The sequence below is a fragment of the Onychostruthus taczanowskii genome, unplaced genomic scaffold (assembly GCF_017590055.1).
Source record: "Onychostruthus taczanowskii isolate IOZ18803 unplaced genomic scaffold, ASM1759005v1 scaffold20, whole genome shotgun sequence".
Lineage (NCBI taxonomy): Eukaryota > Metazoa > Chordata > Aves > Passeriformes > Passeridae > Onychostruthus > Onychostruthus taczanowskii.
Window position 1 is genome coordinate 11,205,539 of NW_024499240.1, and position 26,488 is coordinate 11,232,026.

The window sequence follows — 26,488 nt, forward strand, 5'->3', positions numbered from 1 at the left end:
ACAGTCTGTTTGTCTAAGGAAATGGAAAAGTTTTCTGTCAAGGACAGCTGGATTGGGATGAACAAAATCCTGGTGGCAGATACTTATCAACTCCCTGTACGCCACTGAAGGTAAGATGCGACAGGGAAAATGCTCTTGAGGACAGAAGCTTTAAACATAACTGAAAGATAAACAACAAAACATTGTTTTATTTCCATGAAGGAGTTCACGACATGGCAGGATTCTGACCACAAGAACCTCTTTGACATGATTCAGAAGATGCTGGATTTTGTCCCAAACAAGCACTGCTCTTATCATGCAGCTCTCTTCTTTCTTCTCTCCATTGAAAAGCAGAAAGGGCACAGGCTCCTGCAGCTAAGCAGGCTGAGTCCAGGGACCAAAGAAACTTAAACCACCACTGACTTCTAATTTGTTTATATTGTAACTGCCTTACGTTTTAGTATGATTTCTTGGATACTTACCAAATATTGATATAAAACTTGGTTTTCAAACTCAGGGGATGCTAGCACTTTGAACATGCTAACAGCAAAGTAGTATTTTAACTTCACTTTATTCAACAGTCCTTGAATTTAGGCAAACAACTGCATTGCTTTGTACCCTATAGTATCAGTGGCACTTTCTTTTCAGATAAGGAGCAGAGACAGCCCTTGGCATTAAGTGTAAGGATGGCCTTTATTTGCTTAAAAAAAAAGTTACAAAGTAAGGAAGATCACTGTAGTATTGAACAGATTGCATTGTGATGACCAATTTTTTCATTTATTTTAGTAGGTGTACTCTGGTTACCAGTATTTCAGTTAATGCTCACTGTTAGCTTACAACAGTATAGACTTCACCTTTTTTTCCCCAATCTTTCTGAATTAAACTGTCCTGAGAATTTCCATTAGGAATTAAAGTTTCAGGGAGCAGATAAGTTGCTTTAGCATGTGAGCTGCCAGCATAAAAGAATCTCTAAACCTCAGAGGGGGAGGGGTGGTGTTTTGGCTACCTTAGGTTGCAGCAGCTGTGCATTTACAGAGCAGCACAAAGCAGCTGCTCCCCCAGCCCTGCCAGCAGCAGTGTCTGGCTCAAGAAAGCTGCTGGGCAGCTCTGCGTGGAACAGCACTGCTTGTGCTTCCATGAGGGAAAGGGAAAAGGAAGGCATCCCCAGAGCTGCAAGGGCACCTGACAGTCCCTCAGGAGCATGGGCCACCAGCTGTGACAGCCAGCAGGCTCAGAGATGCCACTCTTCGTGCCCCACAATGGTAACCACAATTCCTGCCACCACCACACCTTCTCTCCAGCAGTGGGGCTCCCACCTTCCCCAGAGCTGGAACAGAGGATTGCTTTATGCTGAAAGTCTGATAAAGGGATGACAAAGTACTTGGGGACATGGACAGCCACCTATGATGGGGGCTGTTTGGTGGTACAGACTGCAGTGCCTCTTCGCCTGGGAGGCTTTTTTATAGTTTTAATTTGCAAGCACACTGCCCTAAGTCTCATTCACCATATCACACCTACTCCAATACAGACAGAAATCCCAACAGATGAACTGGATTTCACCGTGGAAGGCCTTATATTACATTATTACAGTAGAAAATACAGGAGGTAGAAGGTAACTGAAAGGACAAATGCAGGTTAAGCATCAAATCTAACAGCTCCTGTAAGCTACTTGGAACATGGTTTTAAAAACTAAATCCAGTATTTCATTAACTATAGAAAACAGTTAAAATAAATTGCCATGAGAGCCCTTATATCATGCTTGATACAGGGAGGTAGGATGTAAGAATCAGAAGGACACATGAGACATGACACTTATCTACAGCTCCTGTTTGCTTTACTGAGGCCAGAGTTTCACAGGTCAGTCACCCTCTTCAGCTTCAGACTCCGACTCTGCAACAGAGAGACGTCATCAGCAGCCTGGCCATGGCTCAGCCCCCAGCCCTGAGCTCAGCTGCTGCCCTGCATCCTGCACAGCAGCTGCTGCTGGATCCACACTAGTCTCAGAGGGGCAATTAACATCCCCCACTCCAAAACACAGCATTATTTGCATTAGGGTTCCCAAAATGAGTAAGCTTCACATATGAGCTAAGCTGCTGGTTACCTTCTTCAGCATTCTTGAGCCATTCAACAAACTTCTTCATCTGCTCCAGAAAAACACTCTTTCCTTTTGCAAGATGAGCATCTTTATACCACTTGAGAATGGGTTCTTCACTCAGAACTTCAGCTGTAAAGATGGGCAAGAGCAGTGTTAACACAGTGAACTGCTGAGAACCTGACTGGCAGCATTTGCTTCCTCCCTTAGGAGCATTGTGTACTCCTTCTCTGGGTACAGCTGGACAGACCTGCACTAGGAGTGCCTTCAGTTTTGAAATTTGGAGAACCAAGCATTTTGGATGGTTCCTCATGCTGCAAGTTTCCTCAGTACTGTATCCAGGAGCTGCACTTTCACTCCCACTAACAGTCTGGAGTGTTTTAGAGTTATTTGAGAGGCACACTAAGCAAAGGTTCAGTTAACAGCTAAGAACAGATACAAGCTCTGTTGAAGTCCAAAGTAAACACCTCCTGTGGTGCAGGTGGTTTTTAAATTTTACAAGTACAGTACAGTCTTCAGTTTAACAAGTTTCCATAGGTGCACAGCGTGTTTTTTTTTTAGTACCACCTTTTATCAAACATTTAAGACGAGACTAGAGCAGTCTGGAACACATTGGTGGTTTCAATCTTCAGCTGGTCACAGTCCATGTTAAGAGAACTAAGAACAATAAATTATCATGGAACTTCACAAAATGCTTTAAAAATCTAAATTTAGCTCTGTTCTGCAACACTTAAGCAGATCTACTGTACACAGGCAGCCATCTCTGTCTTGCACTTCCCCATGTGCAAAGAGCCAGCCATGTGCACCTCTGCATTTTTAGAAACAGGAGGTAGAAAATTCTTCAGCTTAGGAAGTGCAGTGTTGTAGCACTGATCTGCTCTGTTTCAGAAGCTTTAAAAAACCCAACCAACCAAAACCAGCTCCTCCACAAACCCCTGAAACCACAACCCCACAAAGTTACCTTTGTAGAAGAGCACCACTATTTTCTGGAAGGCCTTCATGAAGTGAATGTTGTCATAACAATACTCCTGAATCTTCAACAGAAGAGTCAGCTCTGACTGACCTTGGGTGGTGAAGGCAGCAAGTAGAGGGCTGTATTGCTGTAACAAGAGCAAGAGATTGGCACACACAGAACACTTCTTATTTACCACCTGACTAAAGCAGGTTTTGCAGTTTCCATCAGCCACTGCTTAGAAATTTGCAACCACAGCCCCACCCCAGAGCAGCTGTGCAGCAGTCACTGCCTCTGCCTCAGGCCCTTGGCCTGCAATACTCCTCACAAGGGGCAGAATTCCCCATCTCATTCTGTCTCTGTACTAGCAGTTGTAGCTTTAACATTTAAAATGGAGCTGCAGACAGAAGGAAAACCAGGCTCTGCCTAAGGGGTGCAGAAGTCTGTATTGAAGTTACAATACCTTCAAATGCTTAATGGCTTGCTCTGCTACCAGCTCCTCCTTTTTGTTCCATTCCACTGTGCTCATTACACTTGACCAGATTATGGTTACCACAGTCTGTTCTGAGATGTTGTTTTTCTTCATCTCCTCCTTCACGTACAAGATGATCTGCCAGGAGAGTAAGAGTAAGCAGAAAGGCCACAAATGATACTAACCTAAATGAAAACTTCTATTCTAAAGGTAACCCAGGAGGTTTCAGAATGACAACCAACCTTCTTGATCATAAAGCACGATTCAGGGCATTAAGGAAAGACCAAAAAGCCCGTATCAAACTCCCCCTCAGTTCCTCATTTTAGTTCCCAGTGAGAGCTAAGTTCAGCATGAAAGATAGAGAGGCACAGAAAGCACCTCCACCTTGTCTACAAACACCTACATCCTTGAATGGATCTCCCCGTGACATCTGCTCCTGCAGCTCCTTCTGCAGCTCCTTCCGAGCTCCTATGGATTGCTGGTTCCGAACGTACTCAGAAAGTTCCTTTAGTCCTGCTTCAGTGAAGTACTTGGAGAAGTGTTCAACACTTTGTTTGTTGGCTGGGAAGAGTTCCTGAAAATGAAGTTTACAACTCTTTTGTAAAAGAGATGTGTGTTGGGTACTTTGCTGGCAAATGCTGCTCGCCAAACTGGCTTACGGAACAGCAGAGTAGTTCCAGTAGTACTCACCATGAGCCTGTTGTCCATGTTTACCTTGCGAAGACTGACAGCCACTGCATTGATATCTTTCTCATTTATCCATGACTTGAACAGCTTGACTGCAAAAGCTGCAGAAACACCTGTGCAGTCAGAATAGTTCTACTATTAGTGAAATTCAAAACACAGGGAACCATAAGGCCTGAGTACAGGGTACCTTGTTTGTTCAGATTGTGCTCAGAGCAGCAGTTGTGCTTCCAAGCAACCCCAGCACAGTCTGCAGTATGTCTCTCTGCCCAAGGACACTGCAGCCTCCAGTACACTGGACTTTACCTACAACTCAGCATCACAAAGTTTTCCCTGTACTAAACTCAACTCTTCTTGCTGCAATTTAGGAAGTAACCTAAAGATATGACAACATTTTGCATCCTGAAAGGTCCCTCTCAAAAATACAGTGGTGCCTTGCTGGGCAACACTAGTGATGGCAGCCCCCAGTATCATGCAGGGAAGTCCTACACACAAGCTTTCTCAAGAAACTAATTTTCTGAAGTCTTAACAAGATCTTCCAGGTTCACAGGGGCATCACATTTACCTTTGCTAATCCTGTAGTTAATCTATCACTAAAGGAAGCTTGTGAGCTACAAGGGTGTAATGTCATTGCAGTTTCCACCTACCTGTCATGGTTCTGTCTCCCCTTCCTAAGGGAGGAGCTGGGTCACACTTACCTTCTTTAACCAAGTTCTCATTGTAGAGACTGTTGAGAATTGATGCATTCAGTGTCCCATTGGCAAGCAGAATACCCGTCAGCATGGCCAGTTTGTTCCGCTCAGATTCTGAGAACCCTTTCAGGAACAGCAGCAACTGCAGGACAAGTAAGAAGAGCTGCATAAAACCACCACCTCTCACTAAACTTTGGCCACTGCCTGTGTTAAACATTTTTGTTTCATCAAGCTAGCAGAAGCACTAGTCACTGGTAGTCATGCAAGCCAGCCATTCTTCTATGAACAACTTTCAAGGGTTGTATTTTAATAATCCATTTTATGATGTAACCCTTCTACAGAGTGATTAACTAGCAGAATGTGAAGGTTTATTTGTCTGCTGATAAAAAAAACCACTCCATACCTTTTTGACTTCATCTTCAAAGCCTTTCTCCAGGTATTTGTAACGCCTGATTAGCTTGTTAAAAACCTAGAAAGACATAAGAGTACATTATCTTTTGCTATGAACTATCATTTGATTAGAATTTTAAAAAACGAAGTTCAGTAAAATAGGTCTGAACTCTTTAGAGCACTTACAGGTTAGAACACTTCTACTCTATCACTTCCAGTATGCTTAAAGCCGTGCATTACTTGTACGTTAACATACAACTACACAAACATTTAATTTTTGGCAATAAACAGCTTTAAGTTAAATTGTCCTAATTTCAGAACTAACCTGAGCAAATGCTTGCATGGTTTCTAGGTCTTCCTGTGCTGCAAAGACACAGACGTTTGTGCGTGTCATGTCGTCTGCCAGGGTCCCGCCCGGGGCTGCAGGAGGATTTCAGCATTAGTACTGCTACTCCCAGTGAGAGCACTGAGCAGTCTCCACAGCAGAACTCCAGCACCCTCAGCATGCAACACATTGTCCTGCCATGATGAACTCAATGACTCGATCACCACAGACACTCCTACATCTCCCTGTGTTCCACTGCTGCACCAGAGCTTAGATTTGGACATTTAACTGTTCTGGCCCCCTGCTGCTAAGGGGACAACACATCTTGTTTTCATATGAGTAAGTTAACAAGGCCATATGAGCTCTTCTTCCCTTAAAGGAAGCCACTGAAGCTGCGTAATTCCGGCAAGTGTCTTCTGCAATAGTGCTGCTTCGTGCCTTTTACATTACAGAGTAAGTCACAACAGTAGACTGAAACATGAAGAGACACACAGCTCAAAATTCAGTGCTGCAGAGATGAGCTTGAAACTTTAGTTATTTAGGCTGCTTCACTAATGAAGGTGCATTCAGGTCACCAGCTTCAGTGCCAGAACACCTCATCATCAATTTCTGTGCCATTCTACATACAATGGAGATCCTTTGTTATGAATTAGTCAGAAATATGACTTTAAAACTAGAGATTAATATTTCTGGTAATAATATTAAAAGCTGGTAAGGCAACAGGATGTCAGTTTTTATTCTGGCCTCCTCTGACTGAAGATCAAAGCTGGTCTTCTTAGCTACCTGTTACAGACAAGGAGTTGAGTAAAGCACCTCACATCACCATAACACAACAATGCCTTCTTCCCTTCCCCATCACTCATTCCTAGAAGGAACACTTCCTAACACAGGAGGATGCACTGGTTAAGACTCTTGAATGTAAACCCACATATTGTAACAATTACAGTATATGCTTACCTGGTTGGTGAGCATCTGTTCCTCTTTGTACACAGAGCGTGTACCTGAGTTTGCAAGACTTTTCATCATCACATTTCACTTCCTCACTCCCTGTGTTTTCTGAACTCAACCACCCTCTCATTTCTCACTCCCTGATGTCTGCTAGAGCCCACGACCTCACTAACGTCAGCAACAAATCATTTGTAACAGCATGTCCAAGACTGAGCACTTGCACCTGAAACAAGCATTCATCCATCTCTCATCATTAGAAGTGATCTTGACCAGAGTCAAGATTTTTTTTACTCCTGGGGAAAAAAAAAACCACCCAAAAAAAAAAAACCCAAAAAATCCACACCAACAACAAAAAAACCAACCAAAAAAAACCACAAACCCAACCAACAAAAACTAGCCAAACAAAAAAAACCAACCACACCCAAAAATCCAAAGTACTTTCTTCTAAGCAGAGTTTGTACGAATCTACACTTCAAGGAATGCAAACAGACTCAAGTAAAACTGAGGCAGGTTATAAAGAGTATTTTTACAGTAACTGCTCAGGCACCAAGAGGATCAGGTGGTTTACTGCAGATTAACTTAAACCCCGTTCTAGACACTCAGTGGGCTCTTTAGCAGAGATCTTACACGAAAGGAAATGCAGTTTTTGCAGAGTGAAGTGAATGAAGCTGACAGCAGCCACATCACAGGGACTCACCCAGCATTCCACCAGCCACCAGGATGTCAAAAAGTGTTTCTGCATAGCGGCGATAATCAAGTTTTGCACCAGAAGCATCAAGAAACTTTGCTACTGCCTCCAAGTCAGTGCCAGTTTCAGTTAAACCTTGAATAATACAGTCCTGGAACTGAGTAGGGTCAAACCTCTCTTTTTCATCTGTAAAGCAAAAAACGTTGAAATAAGATTTCCATTAAGAGTTCTTTGTGATGATCATTACTTGGCTCTAACGAAGCTTATCTGACTTCTCAAGTTTGATTCTTATACTCCTATTCTCATGTTCACTCTTTCTCTCCAAAACCAGAGACTTAGCTCATGCTGGAAGGCAATTTTTAATACATGCCCCTATAATTCCTTACATTAGACTCCATTACTCACGTTTTATCTCAGCTTTTTGGGCCTCTCTCTGTTTCAGATTAAATTTCCTGACTGTCAAACTGCATACCATTACTGCATCCGAGTCACCTGGAAATTTGCTTTTTTGCTATGAAGACCATCCCCTCATGTTAACCAGCAGCTAGGTGAGTTTGAGGCAGTAACTTTTCCTCAAGTGCTTAGGGGAAATGTAGACACACAGCTAACTTAATGGCCTTAACTGCAGAGCTATTTGGCATCCTTTGCTGTTGTTAAGCAGAACACTCCTGAGGTATCTTCATACCTGACACATCAGCTGATCATTGCCTTGTTTTTACTACAGGCAGGGCATAGTCAACATGCAACAAATCCACCCATGTAATTAAAAGAAAGTCTTAAAGAGATCTTCAATTTTTCCTCATCTCAGTTTGTCTTTAGATTATGGAAATTGTAAGATTAAAAGCTTCTAAAGATAAAAGAACTCAACGGCAGATCTTATTTTGAGTGCTGTCTACAACATCTTAACCAATTCTGTTAGCATCCTAGTAGGGCATACTAGTGTCCAGTGTCAATGCAACTATCAACACACTGGTAAAAGCCGGGTACCAGTTTGGAAATACTGGATGAGTTATTTTCCAGGGCAGAACCACAGAGCTCACTGTTCCAGAAGAGTTGCTTCACAGCCAAACTATGGTTAAATGCTTAAAAAGAGACTAAATCCCTGGCTGCTGGCATTACACCTGCTGGACAGACCACAGCAAACTCTAATATTCAAGAGATTTTTGAGGGGCTTTGACAATCAAACAGGTTCTATAAATCCACGCGTGCTTCTGCATATGCAGCATGCCTAAAGCTGTATTCCTGTTACAGCTGGAATACTGCTGGTATACAAGTAAAACTGTATTGAACAGAAATTCTAAGAGCATCCCCACTTCTTCAGGCTGAAAAAAGTTCCACCAAAATATCAAGTTACTCATCATACCCCTTCAGTCACTAACACAACTTACGGAAGTAACTGCATGCAGAGAGCCTTTGCATATCCCATACTTTGGAAGTTTTTTGGATGTTGCCTGGGGGATAGGTGGGTGGGTGGATTTGTGGGATTTTGTTGTGGGTTTTTTCTGTCAGTTTTAAAAAATTTAAAAGAGGACAACGTAACTTTTATCTAATGGCTAAGACTGAAATTCTTACTATGTTAGATGCTCCTTAGGTGTATATATTAACCTGCAACAAGCCTGTGCTGGAGCTCCCCTGTAATTCAGGGGTACAAGATCCTTCTGCTTGCAGGCTACACACTCAGGACAGTTCTAGAATGACCACCTTTTAGGCAAAGGTTATTACAGTAAATTCAGCGATAATTCTGACGGCCAGATATTTTTTTATTAATGCAGACAAAATTTCAGTCAGCCTCAAGATTCTGCACTTAGCATGGTCTCATGTAAAAAATTTATGGTGAACGCATGAAAGCACTGGTTTGCTTACTGACAGAAACCGAAGTTTTACCGTAAACAGCGCTGGCAGCCGGTCCTGGCAGCGGGCACGGTGCGGTAACTCACCTCTCTTTCTGGTTTTAAAACGCTGGCCCGATAGTGTCGGCTTCTGCGGCTTTTGATTATTCATAAAAGACACCCTACGAGGAAGCAGAGACACCCGTGAGGACGCTGCGGGCAGGGGCCGCTCCTCCCTCCAGCTCCCGCGGCGCTGGGCGGCTGCGGGCGGCGCCGGCCCCCGCCCGGCTCCCGGCACGCACCGGGCTCCCCGGGCGGAGGCGGCCGCAGGGCGGAGCCGGGGCCCGCGCGGTGCCAGTGCCTGTGCCCGTGGCCGTGCCCGCGCCTCTCACCCCTCGGCCCTGCCGTACGGCCCGACCAGGCGGCGCCTTCGCTGCCGACAACGCTGCCCCGCTCCCGGGCACCCGAGGAGGGGAGGAAGAAGGGGTTACACCACCTCCCTCCCCCGGCCTCCACCGCAGCGCGCCGCGGTGCGGCCCTTACAGCCCAGGCTGCTGCAGCCGGCCCCAGCCGGCCGCCCGCATCCCCGCCCGTCTCCTCACCGACTTTAAGGCAGAGAGAAAATGCCCGAGCGGCCCGGAGCGGAGACGGGCAGGAACAGCAGCGAGGAGCAGCGGCAGCGAGAGCTCTGCAAGCGGAACCGACGCCAGAGGAAGAGGGGAGGGCCGCGCTCCGCCCCGCCCCGTCCGAGAGGATGGAGGGAAGGGGCGGGGATCGGGGCGGGCTCTCTGGGGGCCGCACGTGCTGCTGGCCCCCGGGGGTCTCTGCCCCGCTGGAGGAGCTTCCCGGCCGAGCCCTGCCCCGGGGTTATCGGGACCCTGCGCCTGGTGCCCCCCGCGCTCCCTGCGGCGGAGCCAGCCCGGCACCGCAGGGACACCTCCGCTCTGGCCTGGTCTGCGGCCCACGGAGCGCGGGTGGCAGCACCGGGACCAGCGGCACAGCGGTCTTCAATAGCTGCTGTGCTGCGCTTGACCCTAGATTTGCTTTGCAGTTGTAATAATTTCTTCTTTCAGATCCTGGTGCTAACAAGCACTTGACGTGCTGTGGTGTGTGCAGGCAGGACTGTCAGTTACCAGCTGTGCCTGTCGAACACACAGCAAAGGCCCTAGGCTCCAGAAGCACAGGCCTTGCCTACTGCGTTTAAACACGGGTTCTTTCACTAGCAATCACCTCAACAGGTCTCGGCATACCTTCAGGATCTAGGCAGTCTGCCTGTTAGCAGGCAGCATAAACACATCCACTGTGCTAGTGGAGGTCCTTTAAGTACTATGTAAAAAAGATAGGCTGCCAAACACACAGCAGCACAGAGCTGGAGACAACACGGGGAATGCTCTCTGTGCTGGTGTAGGACTAGAGGTGCAATTGCAGCCCAGTTCTTTGCTCCCCAAAAGGCCAAACCCCCAAACCAACTTAGAGAACACAAGCTTCTTTCTAGACTGTATGCAGCTGCAAATTTCCATCAGATTTAAGTGCAGTGTTGCTGTGACTAAAACTCTTGAAATGACCAGTTACCAGGTGTATAAATGGAACAAATCACTGGGCCACAGGAGGGAAAACATGATCATTCTTATTGTCAATAGGAGCCAGATTTCATCTCATACCAGATTTTGTTACTATTTTATCCTTGAAACAATACTGGTGATAGATCCCAGTGCCATGAAATAGCAGTACAGTGCATACAAGTTTTATTCAATAAACATTTTTGCAGATTCCAGTTAAGAGCTCAATGAAATTCCCAAAATACTAACTTCAAAAATACCACATTCAGAGGAAGAATTTTCACCTTAATATTAGCAAATATTTGTCCATTAATTCTAAACCCAAGCCACTGATTACATTGGTTGCTCATTCTAAAATGAGAGCATTTGTCTAAATCAATAAAAAAGCTAAGAAGAAAAATCAGGAATTATTAAAACCACATTTTAAGGAAAGGAAACACAAAGATATAATAATACCCGTTGTCAGCTCCCTAAAATCTTTGATATGACAAAACTACAAAGCTCGTCACCAGTTGAGCTTTTCCCATTAGCTGTAGTTTCTCACACTTTACCAAGAGAAAGGAACAGGAAAATTTTACCGATGTAAAGGAATAAGATCTTTTTTTATCTCTACAGACTTAGATTAAATGTGACTTATGTGAGGGTGTGTGCAGGTCACCCTCCTTTATATACTATGCTAATTTAAGCCTGCACTGTCATCAGTGAAATAAATGAAAATCAATGTGTTTATGTAAATGAGCTCAGGATCTGAACTAATGCAATACCTGTTGAGCATCTCCAGAGTTGTTTCTTATGCTAGTGTTTGGTTACAGAATGATGTTGTTAAATGTGATCTCACTGTTAATTTTATGGCTTTGAACTATCAGCTATCAAAGCTGAATATTGATTTGTATGTATATCTACACTGGCTCAGCTCAGGTATTTCCTTTTCTCCCTCTCAAATACCTTTACATTTGCTTTCCAGACTGCCCTCCTCATAGGGAAATGTTCCATCAAGACTCATACAGCTGCCACTGGATCACTTTAAAACCTCCTTTCCAAAGAAGTGTCTGTCAGAGTGCCAGTTGTTTGGCACAGCTGAGCTGCCACACCTATAATGAACTCATGTTGTCATGGTTCCCCTCTCGGCCCTCCTCTCCACCTTTCCCTCTTGGTCACCTGCTGCACATCTGCTCTGCTGATGGTTGCTATGGGCAACCTCACCTCTGTTAGGAAAACAGCTGGTACTGGGATCCTGTCCTGCTCTTAACCCTTCCTACCTCCAGTGCCACTTCCCCACCTCGTGCTCTCTCCTCATCTGGGATGAATGCATCAACTTGGTCCTGCTTCAGCATTTTGCTGGAAAGAAGGGGCAAAACTGTGGGTAAGGCAGAGGAGAAGTGAGTGGTGACAAGGCAGTGAATAGCAGTGATTACATTCCACCTCTGGGAGAGGCCAGAGTTAGTGGTTCAGAGAGATCTGATGATGTGGAGCAGGCCTGAGGTGGGCTGCCAGGAAGCAGAGCTAAACTGGTGTGTTACTTGGGTGGTAATATATCTGTGCCTAGAAATACTTGGCAGTATGTACTTTTAGAATCTCTGTTTTACTGAAATATTGATACATCACCCATCATTAATTTGTACAGCGTCTCATTCTGATCCTTGGGATTTTCCATATGCTGGAAGAACAGAAAAAAATCAGATAACAGTTCTTACTCTCAAACTGGATGTAGAAGTGACAAAATGGTACTACTTGTGATCTGCTCTTTGTTGCAGGTACTTACAAAATTGCATGCAAATTGTTTCAAGTTCTTGAGGTAACTCCAGAACTGTTCCAGTGTAGCATGAAACACATTAATGACAGGTCTTTTACTTGGCAGGACAAGAGAACTGGTGCTTCTATCTTGTTCTACCAAGATGGTGTCGTATATATATATGTGTGTGTGTGTATGACAGTTCTAATTCTGTCTGCAGGAATGCTTGCAGTCAGTAAGTGGCTAAAGGTGTCATCTGGTTTTCTGATCTTTAGGACAGCAGAACTGATCTATAATCTAAGCCCATCCAGGTTTGTCTTTAGGAAACCAAAATAAAACATAAAAAAATAATTTTGCTAAGGAAAAAAAAAATCCCTTACTGTATTTCACAAATGCATGTTCCTTATCAGCCACACAAATTTCATTGCACACACATAGCTCAATTTTCTCAAGTTACAAAAGGTTGGGAAATCAACCAACTTACCTCTAGTGAACAGTGGCATTCTTGTAATTGAACAGGTAATTAAGCTCATACCTCCACAGCACAGGAGAGCTCTCAGCCTGAGAGGCTCACATTACAGGAACTGACTTACAAGGTTCCACTATGCAATACAGTTGAATGAGACTGCATTGAATTGTGGGGGCCATGATGTTTGCAAAGAAAGCCTACAGTTCTTAGTGCATTCCTGGAGATAGTACATCATCTCCTGGTGACTGAATAGCAAATTCATCTTTCTTTAAATTCTAAGTTGTTAACAAGTTTTCTGCACAGCACAGCCCATGAAGGTTCTTTACCTTGGTTATGACTTCTATGAGTATGAGAAGTTCTACCACTGAGAAACACTGACTGCTGGATATCCTGCACGGAAGGAAGCAGAAGTGGATGGATGCAGAATTCCCAACCCCAATTCCTAAGGCAGGCTGAGGTAGGAATCTCTAGCTGGCTGCTATTAGAAGAGAGGGACCTGCAGGTCTGCCTGATGTAATTTGTGTCCTTTTTCATGGAGACATTTTTAGCCTAGAGCACAACAGATTTGTTTAAACTTATGTTTAAACATGTTATCAGAAATGTCTGATGAAACTTGACATAGTTTCATCAGACATTTCCTATTTTCCAGTCTCCCAGAGTGTTTTTTTAGTTTGTTTTCCGACTGGACATGCATTGATGAGAGAATGGCTGGTAAAATCTTACTCTTTATTTCATAATTGCTACTGTGCTTTACTACTTTAATTTTTTTATTCCTTTTTTTCCCTGTTTAACTTATAAACAAAAATTTGGGCCCAATGACAAGGTATTAAGCAACTCCAGATGTATCTCCTTGTACAGTGCCAAAGGATGAGTGCAATGGAAAACCTGTGAGGTGGCTATTGTCAGGAAACAATGTCATCATGGCCATCTTGCCCTGCTTTCTGCAGAAACGCTTGTGTAATCATTGTTGGCTAGGACTGATATGGGGAGGGAAGTTGGCTCCTGCCTCATTGTACAGAAATAAGTACTCTGCAGCAGGCTACTGCTCTGTCCTGCCAACCCCTGGAGGGAGGGAAGCACAAGACATGGAAGAGCAGATTGAAGGCATTACTCTGGAAAGACACAAAACACAAAGGGTGAGGGTGCATTTTCTTGTCATCTCATTTTGAAGAAAGCAGAGGCAAAGCACATCAGCGGTTATCCAAATAACTTCAGTGACTCTAGAAGAAATTTGAATAAAAGGGCATAGTCCACTAGTTGTGGGTTACGTGTTCCATCTGTGTGAGAGAGAAGACATGGTATGTGAAACCCAGCCAGAGCTGGTACTGTACTGCACTTCCTCATTGTCAGGCTAATAGTCAGGTAATGGATACCCAGAAGAATATGAAATACATACACTACTGACATATGCCAATCACAGTCCTATTCCTTGTCTTATAGTTAATATAAGACTTAACCAAAAATGGAATTTTCCTCTTTTCCCAAACCTGTTCTGAACTTATTCTAATCATAACCAGAGTTGAACAGTATCTTTGTGAGCAATATCTTCAGCAAAATTAAAAATATAAGCAATTTCTCCCAGAAATAGTCATCAGCCAAACGCTACCACTCATGCAAGAGTCCACAGAAAAGCCAACTCCTCAGGTCTTCTTTACCCAAACCATATTGAACCATAAACCCTGTCCCAGAGGATTTTAGGGTGCTCAATTCATACACCTGCCACCACCACTTACCAAGCACTTACCAAGATTTCAGTGCTGGCACTGTTTACCTATTTATTTCTAATGTGCAGATTTAGAAGTCAAAAGTAAGAGTTTACTATAAGTTGGATCTTGCATTACCTTGCAGAGCTGGCTTTATGTCCGAGAAGTGGTTCATATTCAATTCTGAGTTACATATTTATCATCTGCAGATGAGATAGGGCAGTTAGGATGTTAGCAGTAATCCAAAGTTAAAAAAAGGGAGGGATGGTTCTGCTTTTTCTGGATATTGCATGGGCTCTAGGATGATAGCTTTTGTTCTGATTCATGGAATTCATCAGGATGCTCTTAGGACTGGGGAAGGTTGCTGCTGGGTTGGGATTTCAGAAGAAAACTTGGGTTTCCTGCTGTGTCTTGACAGTCAATGAAATTATGCTGATTTGCCTCAGAAGAAACTATTACCCAGTAACTGGGCAAAATACCTTCTCTCATGTCACTTTTTATTTTCCAATCACTGGTGCTGTCCACCAGTGATTAACACATCTATATTTCTTTCCAGGGTAAAATGGAGTGGACACCTGCTCCCAAAAGGAACATTAGAAAAATCCCCTTTTATTTTAGCCTCTTAATGCAGATTGCAAATGACATTACGTGTACATGGCCAAACTCCTACTGGTGCCAATAAATCACCCCATTCTATGTTTTAGTTTCTTATTAACCTACCATGCCTGAGGTTAGGCTGATTCAGCAAGTTCTTCTTGTGGGCTTTTTTGGGTGGTGTTTTTTTTTTTTTTTTTGGCAACGGCAACAAAGGAGAGAAAATGAGCTTTTCAGTAGTTTTCTCTTTAGCTTCTCAACAGGGGGATGCAAATTCCCTGGAGAATGGACAGGACAGGGAAGGGCAAGGCAGTCAAAGTACAGGAGAGCTGTGGCACAAAGGGCTGATGAGCATACCTATGTATTAGGATAAAAACCATTTTCACTGAATATCTGGAATGAAATTCATGCCATCATGCCTCAAAGAGGCCTAAATTGTTGGGATTTATACAGATCAGATCAGAGGAAAACTGCCTCCGTGGCTTTGTTCTGGCTTTCAGACAGTAAGTGAATACCATGCCAGGAGGCCAGAGAATTTTCACACCTCTATCCAAGATTTACTGCCAAAGAGATAAAAAGATGATGTCATCAGGATAACCCTCCAAGGAGGGTTCAGGACTGAAGTTCCTTTTTCATTTAGTCTTGTCATCTTTAATTAAGTTTAGTTAAATCACTCCTTTGATTTAGTTAAATCAACTTACTTGTTGGCTGCCACAGCTGCAATTACAACAAAGAGTGATGGTTTAGTACCTTCCCCCCAAATGCTCCACCAACACGTTTCACATGGCACACAGAATTGTTTTGGACTTGAGGTTTAAAGCTGAAGCCACCAATTCCTGCAGAAGTGAACATCCAGAATTTTACCTATCAAGATACATATTAAAATTGTCTATTTTCTATGACTGTGTATTAAAAGCTGTCAGGTTAAGACTCCAGGGCAGAAAAACAGAGTTGCTATAGGAACAAACAAACAAAAAAAATTCAAACAACTAAAAATGCCAATGAAAACACAATCTAGTCTTTAAAAGAATACTGGAAATGTAAAAACAGCTCTGTAAACTAGTTTGATTATCTGATGCCAGATATGATAATCCCTATATAGAACTGCATGTTGCATCTGCAGCTGGAGATAAAGCATGCACTAAAACAGCAAGCCAAATGGAACCAAGGGATTGTTTACAGCACACAGTCAGTGTCATTAAAATACTGACATTGCATTTTGGAAATACCTCCTCTGACAGTGCTTCCAAAGATGTAAATAGAGCTTTAACTCATCAGGCTGACAAAAAGAAAAGCTTAAAAAATGCAAGCCAGCAATGAACTATAAAAGCTAATACTAAACATGTAGAAATTAACATATATTCTTTGAAACTGTTGTTTGCTACAGGCCTACAATCCAACTCTAATGTTAACTAGGACCTGTTAGCTTTTTCCCCTGAAACTTCATACCATTCATATGTTATTATTTCCATATTAATTTATCATTATTTACACACAATTCTGACCCCATCATCATCAATGTCACTACTCATGCAAGCAATGCAACTTGTCAGATACTCACTTTCTCAAGAAGACACTCATTACAGCAATAAAAGAGATTGTTGAGGATTGTAATGATTGTCACTAATTTTAGGAGGATTTGACCAATATATGTAAGACAGAATTAGTCTTTGCTCAATAAGATTACAGTCCTGTTATCTATCCAAGATACCCTTTGTTCATCCCATAATAACACTGCTCATTTTGTCTGTACTGCCTTGTGTAATACCAACAGCACAAGACCTGCTGTTCCATTCTGCTTCAGCAGCACTCAGGCCACTTATTTTCATAAAAGATTAATTTATCTGAATTGGGAACACCATTAGAGGGTTTCAAGAGAAGTAGAAGAGGCTGAAAGCAACTCCTGGTCATGTAGTTCAGCTTTAAGGTTATTTAGAAAGGTAAGAAACAAGTATGACAGAACCATAGGGTATTGTGAGTTGGAAGGGATCGTTGAGTCCAACTCTTAAGTGAATGGCCCATATGGGCATTGAACCCACCATTAATACTTTGTTTTACCTGTACATCTGGTGCATTCTGAGTAGACAGTACACAGCCATTTCTTTATCTTCCATTCTTGGAATAACAACCACCCTATTTGTTCCCATGAAAAATGTTCCTACCCTCCCATATGCAATTCACCTGTTACGTAAATAATTATAGGAAAAAATAAATTGGGTTTCAAGTGAACTACAAGGGAATTTATATTTGACTATGTGTCTGTATACAAGGCACAGAAAGAGTTTCGTCAGAGAAGAAAAATACTTTCTTTTTTTTTTTTTTTGTTTCTTTGAATCTCAGGCTTCCACCTCATTTATTTATTTAAACCTCCTGTGTTTATTAGGAGAAAATTATTCAATCAGTATCAATTTAACATCTCATGGTTTTTCCTTCTTTAGGAGGTTACAGCTCTACAGCTACAGCAGGATTACCTTTCCTTCTAAATCACTCTATGAGAGAAAATACAAATTTCCTATTCCTCTTCCTTTTTTGACCTCTTTCCATCAGTAACACTTTTTCTACCAATTTCTACCCACTTTTTTACCATTTTCTTAAAAGAGAGAGGAATCTGTCAGCACAGCATAAAAGTGCAGGGCTCCAAATGCTCTGCTTTACCTTCAACTTTATGCTGTCCTTGAGTGTGACAATATTGGCCTGGTGGTTATTCCTGAAACGTGTTCATGCAGGAGTAACAGGAGTCAGAACTGAAGCCACTAAAGGGTGACATGATATTTGATTGGGAACAGTTGGAAATAGTGAAAAGCAGAGCAGGAAAAAAATTATCAGAGGCCAGAACCTATATGGAGAAGATTGACAGAATTGAGGTGAATTAGCCCAAAAAAAGAGAAGCAAGCTATACCTTTGCAGACTTCAGCATCACCACTGCTTCAAACAATCACATTTCATACTGTTTACTTCAGAGAAAATCCATCTGAAGTCAGGAATACAGTCAGGAATCATTCTAATTCCTTCTTGCCCATCTTGCTAAAGAGACAGGTAAATTACTATTCTGGCCAATGTTGACTAGACTGAAAAATGTTTTCTTCCATTTTTTTGCTATTTAAGTTCTCATCATCAATCCCCTCTTATTATTTCAAAGTCAGCCTGTAATTGAAATAATTTCAGACCTACCTAATAAAAATACATCTTTGGTGCTCTTTGTTGTTGAACTGCTGACAGTTCACATTAACTTAAAACAGACTATTATTGGGGACTATGAAAATGTTCCAACATTTCAACATTTATGTTTTGGTGGGCTTTTGCTGAGTAAAGAGTATGCTGTAAAAATATATTTTTAATCTTTTACAGGACAAAAAACAAATTCTTGGCTGATGCTGATAGCTTTTAGTGGAAAATTGCTAAGAAGCAGCACAAATTTAATTTAAAAGTTTTTAAACTTCGCAACAAAACAAACAAAAAAGGATGAAAATTCATTATGAAATTTAAATTTTTTTAATTTGAAGTCTTCCAACAAACAAACTTTTCCACATGCTAATCACCTCTCCTTTTCATACTGTAGCTTTGCAAATAGATCTTTCAGGCTTGAACAATCACAGAGATGCTGCAGTAGGTTATTTCATTTATTTGTCCTGAGGGCCACTGGACAGTTTAACTAAATTCTGCTGAGCTCTTGCATCTCTCAAAGCTGTGTCCCTGTCTGAGCTGTGTCAGAACAGCCTGATCTACACAACACCTTGAGGGTAAGGAGTGCATCTGCACCCTGAAATACCAGGAAATCTACAAAAATATAAAAGATTGCTCACAGTGTCAAATCTATCAGCAGCTTCATGTTACAATTAGCAGAGGCTTAAGAATGAAAAGTTAGAAGGGCAAAATACTCATTATAACAGTTCCAGATGGAATCTGAAAAGAAAGCTGACAAGCAGAGTTCTCCTATATTCTAATTTTCTACACAGACCTGGTGGAGGGAAAAAAATTTCCTCCATTGCCAGTCTACAGCCTTCATTCAGCATGTGATCTTTCCATTGCCAGGTAAAAATAAACACCAGACTAAAGTGAACACACCCTTCTTTATAAGTTACAGGAAGCTAAAGACACTGTGAAGTATGTGAGAAGTATAAATGAATCAGTATAAGTTATATCAAGAGCTAATCTGTTGTTAGAGAGGACAGGTCAAACACATTGTGAGCAGCTGGTGATGGGATCTCTACTGGCACAGTCAAGCAAATCCCATGCTTCCCTCTGTGATTCCTACGTTTTGGTAAAATACATTAAAATATCCAGTACCTTCCTATAAGGAAGTCTTACAGGACTTTCTTGCACAGAGTGTGGTTGAGCCAATGCCTCCAAATAAAATATTCAGCTCTACAATGCTGTTTGTGCCTGGATGGAAAAGGACTAGCTTCCCACAATTCGCTATGGACAGGGCATTTTCCTGTCTTTCAGCCTGTCAGAAGACTGAAATGAAGTCATCCTAACGGGAAAAAAAGAAAAAGGAAAAATTCCATCAATGTCAGAAATTGATTAAAATATATTATTTCTTGTATTTTAGGTGTTACCATTGCCTAAAGTTTCAGTTAAACTTTTTACTTTCTTGAAGTATTAAGCTAATCCTGGGCAGTTCTACTAAACAGGGACATCACTTGAGGTTATCTACATGTAAGGAAACATACCAACATTTTCACTTCATCAGCAGTTTGGTGATTTCAGAGTGCTGGAAAAGCACTCTGGTCTTGGCATATATATGGCCAGTATGTTCTTTTAGTTTAATTTCAACTTAGAAAATAGTGGTTTCTTCTCCAGGACATGGAGTTCCCACTGTGATAAGGACCCTGAGTTTGTGAACATTTAAAGTAGGGGTTAGCAGATCAGATCTTTACTATAGTCTCATGTAATAGTCTCATGACAAATGTAAAAATCAGGATTACATGTTGAACAATATGTCTTGTCAGAGATGGAAAATCCTCTCAGCAGGATTTACATTGCTTTACTGAAGCAATGGTCACATCAAACTACCCCAAACAAAGAGCCAGCAGCTGACAGGGACAAGAGGGAGAACTGACAGCCAGGTTTTCATCTGCACTTTCTGTTGACAAGTCTTGCAAAAAAAAAAAAAAAACAGATCCATGTGCCTTTTCATTGTGTCAGCAGAGTTAATCAAAGAGGCGAATCAGCATGAAAGCGAGTGGCAGAAGCAGCCTCCCCAAAAAATGCTGTTAATTTTCCATGGTGAGACTGCTTCAACTCACATGTTATCCATGTGACAGCTGATAGATAACTTCCTGCTCTTCAAATTGACCTTTTGATTGCCAGCAGTATTTTGCTCATTTTGTTGTCCCCACCTCCACTATTCTTGGGTGCAACCATCTCTCTTTGAAAGGCAAGACTCTGAAATACCCTCTGTGATAGCTTTAGCTCTGTGACAAAATTTGTCATTGGACAAAGCAGGCTAGGATTTTTTTTTGTAATTTGTGGAAGGAACTAACACATTTCTCCTGAATTTCCTCTTCCAGGCTGTTTGTTTCTCAAATCATCACTATGGCTCAAAACTTCTGGGCAGCAAAAGCACTTTTACTGCTGCCAACACAGGTTTTGCAGGATTTCAGCTCATGGGAATCTTTTTATTTTTCATGGGAAACCTGCCACAGCCAGCCAACTTCTTATGGGCAGAGGCACTCATCCGGCATGAGGCCACACGTTAGTGAGCTGCCCTGCAGTGGGCAGTGCTTTGGGGACAGACCCTCTGGTGGCAGGCTTGGCACAGACTCCTGTGGTCACTCCTTCACTGACTTCAATCACAACACGGGGCTTTGTGGCTGGGTCTCCCTCTACCCACGCCGTTCTTCTCCTCATATCCACTAGAGGGATACCTAAGAGCACAGGAACAAGGACACGTTTCCTCACCCCTACGCGCCAATGCCACATGCTGCCGCCTTTGGTCACAGTCCTTAGGACCTTATTTTTTGAGTAGCTGCAACCACAACTCAGGATTATTCATTGCAAATCGCTAATCAGTTAGTGAGTAGAGGTCAGAAATGAGCTTATTGCTGAAGACTGTGTGACAATATGGCATTTTCCCACATATTGCAAATATTCAGGCAGCCTGAATTTGTGTCTGAAAGGGACACAAACACACATTTAAGAGAGAGGGAAAAACAGTAAGAGGCCCCAAGAAGCAGAAGATATCTAGCTGAAAAAAGTGGGAGAGGTGATGGAAGAATGCCAGAATTTTCTTAGCTACTTCCAAGCAGGAGTAGCCTGCATGCTTCAACGCCTACTGGAAATAATGGAAATATTCCTAATAACTACACAGGAACCTGAATGAAACTTCTGAAGCATCAGGGTCTTAACTTTACAGAGTACAGGATGAGAACAGAAACAGTGAACTCCTTGGCATTTATGTCAGTATGCTCACAGCCAGCAAGGAACGGATCATTTAAAAGAATCTTTTACCATCTGTTGGAGAAAACTGCAGTTTGTTATTGAATGTGTGGCAAGAAGGAACCATTTCTGCATTGCAGATTCAAATTTTCTTCAGTCTGTGCAAAAGAATATATATTAAGGCCAATATGGATTTAGCAGGATCTAGCCTTTGAGCAGAAAGGCTAATCTATATAGATTTCCCTATATGAATGCCATAGTTCTTCATCACATAAAATACTGATTATTTTATACTTTCTAGAAAATATATGTCTTAAAATGCTAGTGATAGTCAGAAAATCAGTTATTTAGGTTTAAATACAACTATCCTCTTTCTACTTCAAAAGCACTTCAGACCATTAACATCATTTAATTACAGTACGTTTTAAGTAACTATCAAGCACTGCAATAAGATGGGGAATCAGCCCTGTACACATTTAGTTCAAAGACTGCAGAAACTGTTGCCAAGATTTTCCAAACTTGTCACAGATTCTATGTTGCAAGGATGAGACTTGCTTTGGCTTGATTACTGGAGTGTTATTTAAACACTGTGCACATGTACATACACAGACTTATATCCACAAAAGTACCAGGGGCTTCAAGAGAAGTTTCTAGGTGCATAGCACTAGAGAATGAACGAGTTTTTCTTAAAAAGTGACAGAAAAAAGCAAGAAAAGCAAACAGTGCTGGAGTTACAAGACAAAGCTAACCTGATAAATGGAGTGACATAACCAGAGGGTAGAAAGGAGGCCTTTCCTACCTGTCAGGCACACCCACCTTGCTTTCCTGAGGTGGCTAGATGCCATTTCCTTTTGCCTTGTCAAAGAGGACAGTGTTTTCTACTGGCAAATCCTACTGGCAAATACTTTTTGCAAGTAAATATCAGGACAATATTCTCCATTCTCCTGAATGTACCATTCTAACTCATCTAGGAATGCACAGTAGTATTTGAAAACTGATACCCACAGACATATTCTCTGTTGCAGTGTTCTGCCCATCTCAAAGATATTTGGCAGGGGAGCCAAAGCTTACCTTCTGATGCCAAAGGACAGATGTGCCAGCTGGTGAGGTTGGGTTTGAGTCCCAGGATGATCCCCTGCTTACAATGTGTCTTCCTAAAGACTTCAACAAACAATGAGATTATTTTTCAGCTTGCCCTTCTTATATGTAACAGGGAGCTGTCCCATAACCCCATTTATTCCACCAAAAGACTTGTTAGAAATTGTATTTGTTTTATTCAATCTTAACTGAAGTCTACCTTTGTACTTTTTAATGTGATTTAATCTACTGTTCCCTTCAGAAGTCCTCTCTCATATCATCTCTGTTGACAGAAACCAGGTTTACTTTTCTACCCCTCAACGGCCATTCCCTCAGCTTCCTCAGGCCAGGGGGAGAAATCTGTGTTGTTCTCTTCTCATGGAAAATCACAGTTCTTTGTTGCTCGAGCCGTTCTCTGTGATGGAAATGACAAAGATTGGTAGATTTGACTACTGCCAGTATGAACCACTGTCATGACAGGCAGTGAGACATTAATGAAGCTTTTCACCTGAGGTTCCTGTGGTGCTGAGCTTATATCATAATTATATTATTGCTCAGGAAACTGAAATAAGAATGAACTAAATGACATTGTAAGAGACACACAAAATAAATAGTAGGAGAAGATTAATATTATGTTTCTTTTTCCTACTCTGAAGATTCTGAAAGATTTCCCTTGTGTATAATGTAAAGCAATGTTACTGGACTTCAGGGGAAATCAGGATGCTAAAGTCTCACTGCATATGTGGCAGAATACAAGAAGTGTGTTCTCTTAGGGAGGATCACTACATCCCTATTTGCTGAGTCATGTATCTACCATGCTAGACCCAGACTAGTTTCTGCAGTACATAAATGTTTTAAAAATTTGTCTTTCCAGAAGTATTGTCTCCTTGGGATGGTTGATCAGTATTTATGTTAATCAAAGTGGTTTTCTGCCACCTTGTTTCTTACCTATATACATATATATGTGTATATACATATATATAGCCTTTTTTTCCTCCCGAGGATATCATGTATGTTCTTTTCATACTTGACAAGTGCCATGTGGAATCATGGCTTCAAAATATGCAAAAGCAATCCCTGAGAAACACCTATCTTTGCAGAAAATGCAATTAAAACACCAGTGGACAAGCCAAAGACCTGTTGCAACTCTGGACTGGCCTTCTAGGTAAATGACATACCTGAAAAACAAAAAAAAAACCACTTGGTGTCTGTGAAACCAATCATAATCTTACTGCTATGGATACCTTGTGTGGGCTGGAGAAGCAGTGCACTCCTCCTGGCAGCTCAATCTGAACATGCAGAGCAGATGGTGGCATCTTCTTTCTGTCTGACCAGCTTTATCAACCAGCAGCAGTTTAGCCATGATCTTAATCCAAGTATAACATTTGTAAAACATTAATACTTGCATTGTAAACATGAGTCTCAAAGGCAGGGCAAGTAGCAGAAAGGCAGATTTACTTTCCCTTTCATGGTTTCATAAAGGATTTTATGCCTTACTATGAATGTTCTGCACTGAGAGGCAATCATTTAATACGAAAGTTGCACTGACAAGTGTTTACAAAGCCAACTGCCTTGCAGCAAATAGCACTCTGATATCATGACAAACCAAAGAACTGTGCCACGCATTTTCAGAACTCAAGTGAACTTTTGTGCTTGTGAGGTGGTTGTGTAATAGCAGCAGGAACTGCCCACGAATATTTGCAAAAGAAATGCAAACAAAGAATTTTGCAATAAGCTACTGAAACATGAGTGAGGATTAAAAAAAAGAGTCTGAACCTGACTGCTTGGATTCTACTCAGTCTGGTGTGGGTAAATCCTGCACTACCATTCTCACAGATCTCTTGCCTCTGTCATGAGCCTTTCCTCCTCCTCCTCCCCTTTCAACTTTTCATCTGTCCTTCTGTGAATTTCCATAACTACTGCAATTAACACTCTTCTTTCCTTTTCTAGTCCATTGCCTTTCCTGTGGACCTGCACCTAAGTCCAGTTTCAGGTTGTTAGGGTCTATGTCCCCGCTGGAAGAAGCCATCCAACAGAGAATACAAGACAGAAAAGATAGAGAAGTTCATTTGGGATCTTTCAGAGAAAACACTACAGTAAAAAAAAAAAAAAAAAGAGTTGATTTTGCAGAGGCAATTTCTTTTTTGAAAAAGTTAGGTATTTGTAATAATGTTAACATGTAGATTATTCACATTGAAATGTCTCATTATGTGTGACTAAAACTAGCATCTTCTATTTATCTGAGAACAGATCTTTCAGTTTCACAAAAACATCAGGTTTTCAAAATTTGTAGGAACTCAGTTATGCTTGGGATAACAAATATCAGTAAGGTCTACCACTAGCTCAGGAGGAAATATAAATTCCTGTATTGGATCCATTGGTGGGAATTGTTCTGGATTGCAAAGACCTGAAAGGATCTGCAAAGAAAATGAAGGGGGGTGGAGGAAGAATGCAGATACCCAGGTTAAGCTGCAAGTCTGTCAACAGGTGAGATTCTTTCCTAGGGTGACAAGGAGTTTCGACACTTTACAAGTTTAGTTGCACTCAAAAATTCAGGATGTCCAAATTGAGTTTTTAATCTTTAATTCTGTTAAATCTATTCACAGACTACTCAACAGGAAGATGATAGACTAGTCACTCTTAAACCTTTGCTTGAAATACATGAAGCCTTAAGGAAGCTCTTCCAGTATTTTCTGAAACTGGTCATAACAAACATGTGGCAGCCACATGGGGCACAATGCTTACTGTGAGAAAATGCAGTGCTGGATTGTATAGCTGTGTTCTGTTCATAAACTTACCTTTCTGTTCACAACTTACCTTTCTGCCAGTCACAAAAAAGATTTGCTTATCTGAATGTTGAGAGCAAGCCATGCTCTTGCATCAAAATACAGCTTTAGGTATCAAGAGAAATTAATGAAATGCTGTATGCTCCTAAAGGTCGACTGAGTTTGCTTTGTCCTGCAGAATTTAATTTGATGCTGTCTGAAAATAAGCAGGTGGGGATGAGCCAGTGCAATGTCTGCCATTTCTCAGCAATTAATGCATGTTCTGATGCTAATGCACCATCTCCTACTCCCCACCCTAACTGTTCTCTGGTGACTTGAAATAATCTGCAAAGAAATTGAGGTCCTCTAATTCAAACCCTGTAACAAAAGAGATAATTGTGAGGGGGAATTTCTGGGTTTGAACTACAACTTCCAAGTCTGTTTATCCTGTTCATTTCCAGGTCTGTATATTATCCAGTAACTGATGAATTTAGAATACATAGCCTGAAGCTAGAACCAAGGACATTCAACATTACCCTCCTCTCTACAGTGTCAAAAGCAAAGCTGTGGAGCCACAATTCTCATTTTGGCATGATCTGAACTATGTATAATCCTTTCTTTCTGCAGAATGGCCAAATTTTAACAAAATCAACTTTACTACTCTACACAGATTTAAAATTTCCTTCTGGTTATCTCTATGCCATGCCAGTTCTATGCCCTTTCTGCTGTGGGCACCATATTCAACACATGCTGTGTTCTTAAAGAGAGAAATCCCAAATCCTGATTTGGGATTCTAGATTCTCATCCATTTGTATGTATACATGTCCAGGAAACAAAATAATCTTTAAATGCCTTGCTACAGCTGGCCTTTTCTTTTTTCTAAGGGGAATTATGGATATATCTTTTAAGTCTTCATTGGCTTTACTACTCTACATAGATTTAAATTGACTTCTGGTTATCTCTATGCCATGCCAGTTCTATGCCCTTTCTGCTGTGGGCACCATATTCAACACATGCTGTGTTCTTAAAGAGAGAAATCCCAAATCCTGATTTGGGATTCTAGATTCTCATCCATTTGTATGTATACATGTCCAGGAAACAAAATAATCTTTAAATGCCTTGCTACAGCTGGCCTTTTCTTTTTTCTAAGGGGAATT

At 41.7% G+C, this 26,488-nt stretch overlaps 1 protein-coding gene and 1 long non-coding RNA gene across 3 annotated transcripts; both read right to left on the reverse strand.

Moving 5' to 3' along the window:
* Positions 1–653: 653 nt before the first annotated feature.
* On the reverse strand, positions 654–9,783 carry BZW1 (basic leucine zipper and W2 domains 1). Its single transcript, XM_041403269.1, has 12 exons — positions 9,654–9,783; positions 9,160–9,233; positions 7,232–7,408; positions 5,587–5,681; positions 5,275–5,340; positions 4,878–5,013; positions 4,186–4,295; positions 3,899–4,069; positions 3,487–3,633; positions 3,033–3,171; positions 2,081–2,203; positions 654–1,869 (listed from the first exon to the last, which is right to left on the reverse strand). Exons 2-12 carry the CDS (start codon positions 9,221–9,223, stop codon positions 1,838–1,840), a joined length of 1,260 nt encoding a protein of 419 aa, XP_041259203.1. The 5' UTR covers positions 9,224–9,233; positions 9,654–9,783; the 3' UTR covers positions 654–1,837.
* Positions 9,784–10,701: 918 nt separating this feature from the next.
* On the reverse strand, positions 10,702–26,216 carry LOC121335284. 2 transcript variants are annotated; one of them, XR_005952542.1, is made up of 6 exons: positions 22,787–26,216; positions 22,561–22,650; positions 19,396–19,582; positions 15,810–15,944; positions 14,653–14,717; positions 10,702–14,088 (listed from the first exon to the last, which is right to left on the reverse strand). It is a non-coding gene; the product is annotated as an uncharacterized LOC121335284 (long non-coding RNA). The 2 variants fall into 2 exon arrangements; XR_005952541.1 differs by having other exon boundaries at positions 22,561–26,216.
* Positions 26,217–26,488: the final 272 nt, after the last annotated feature.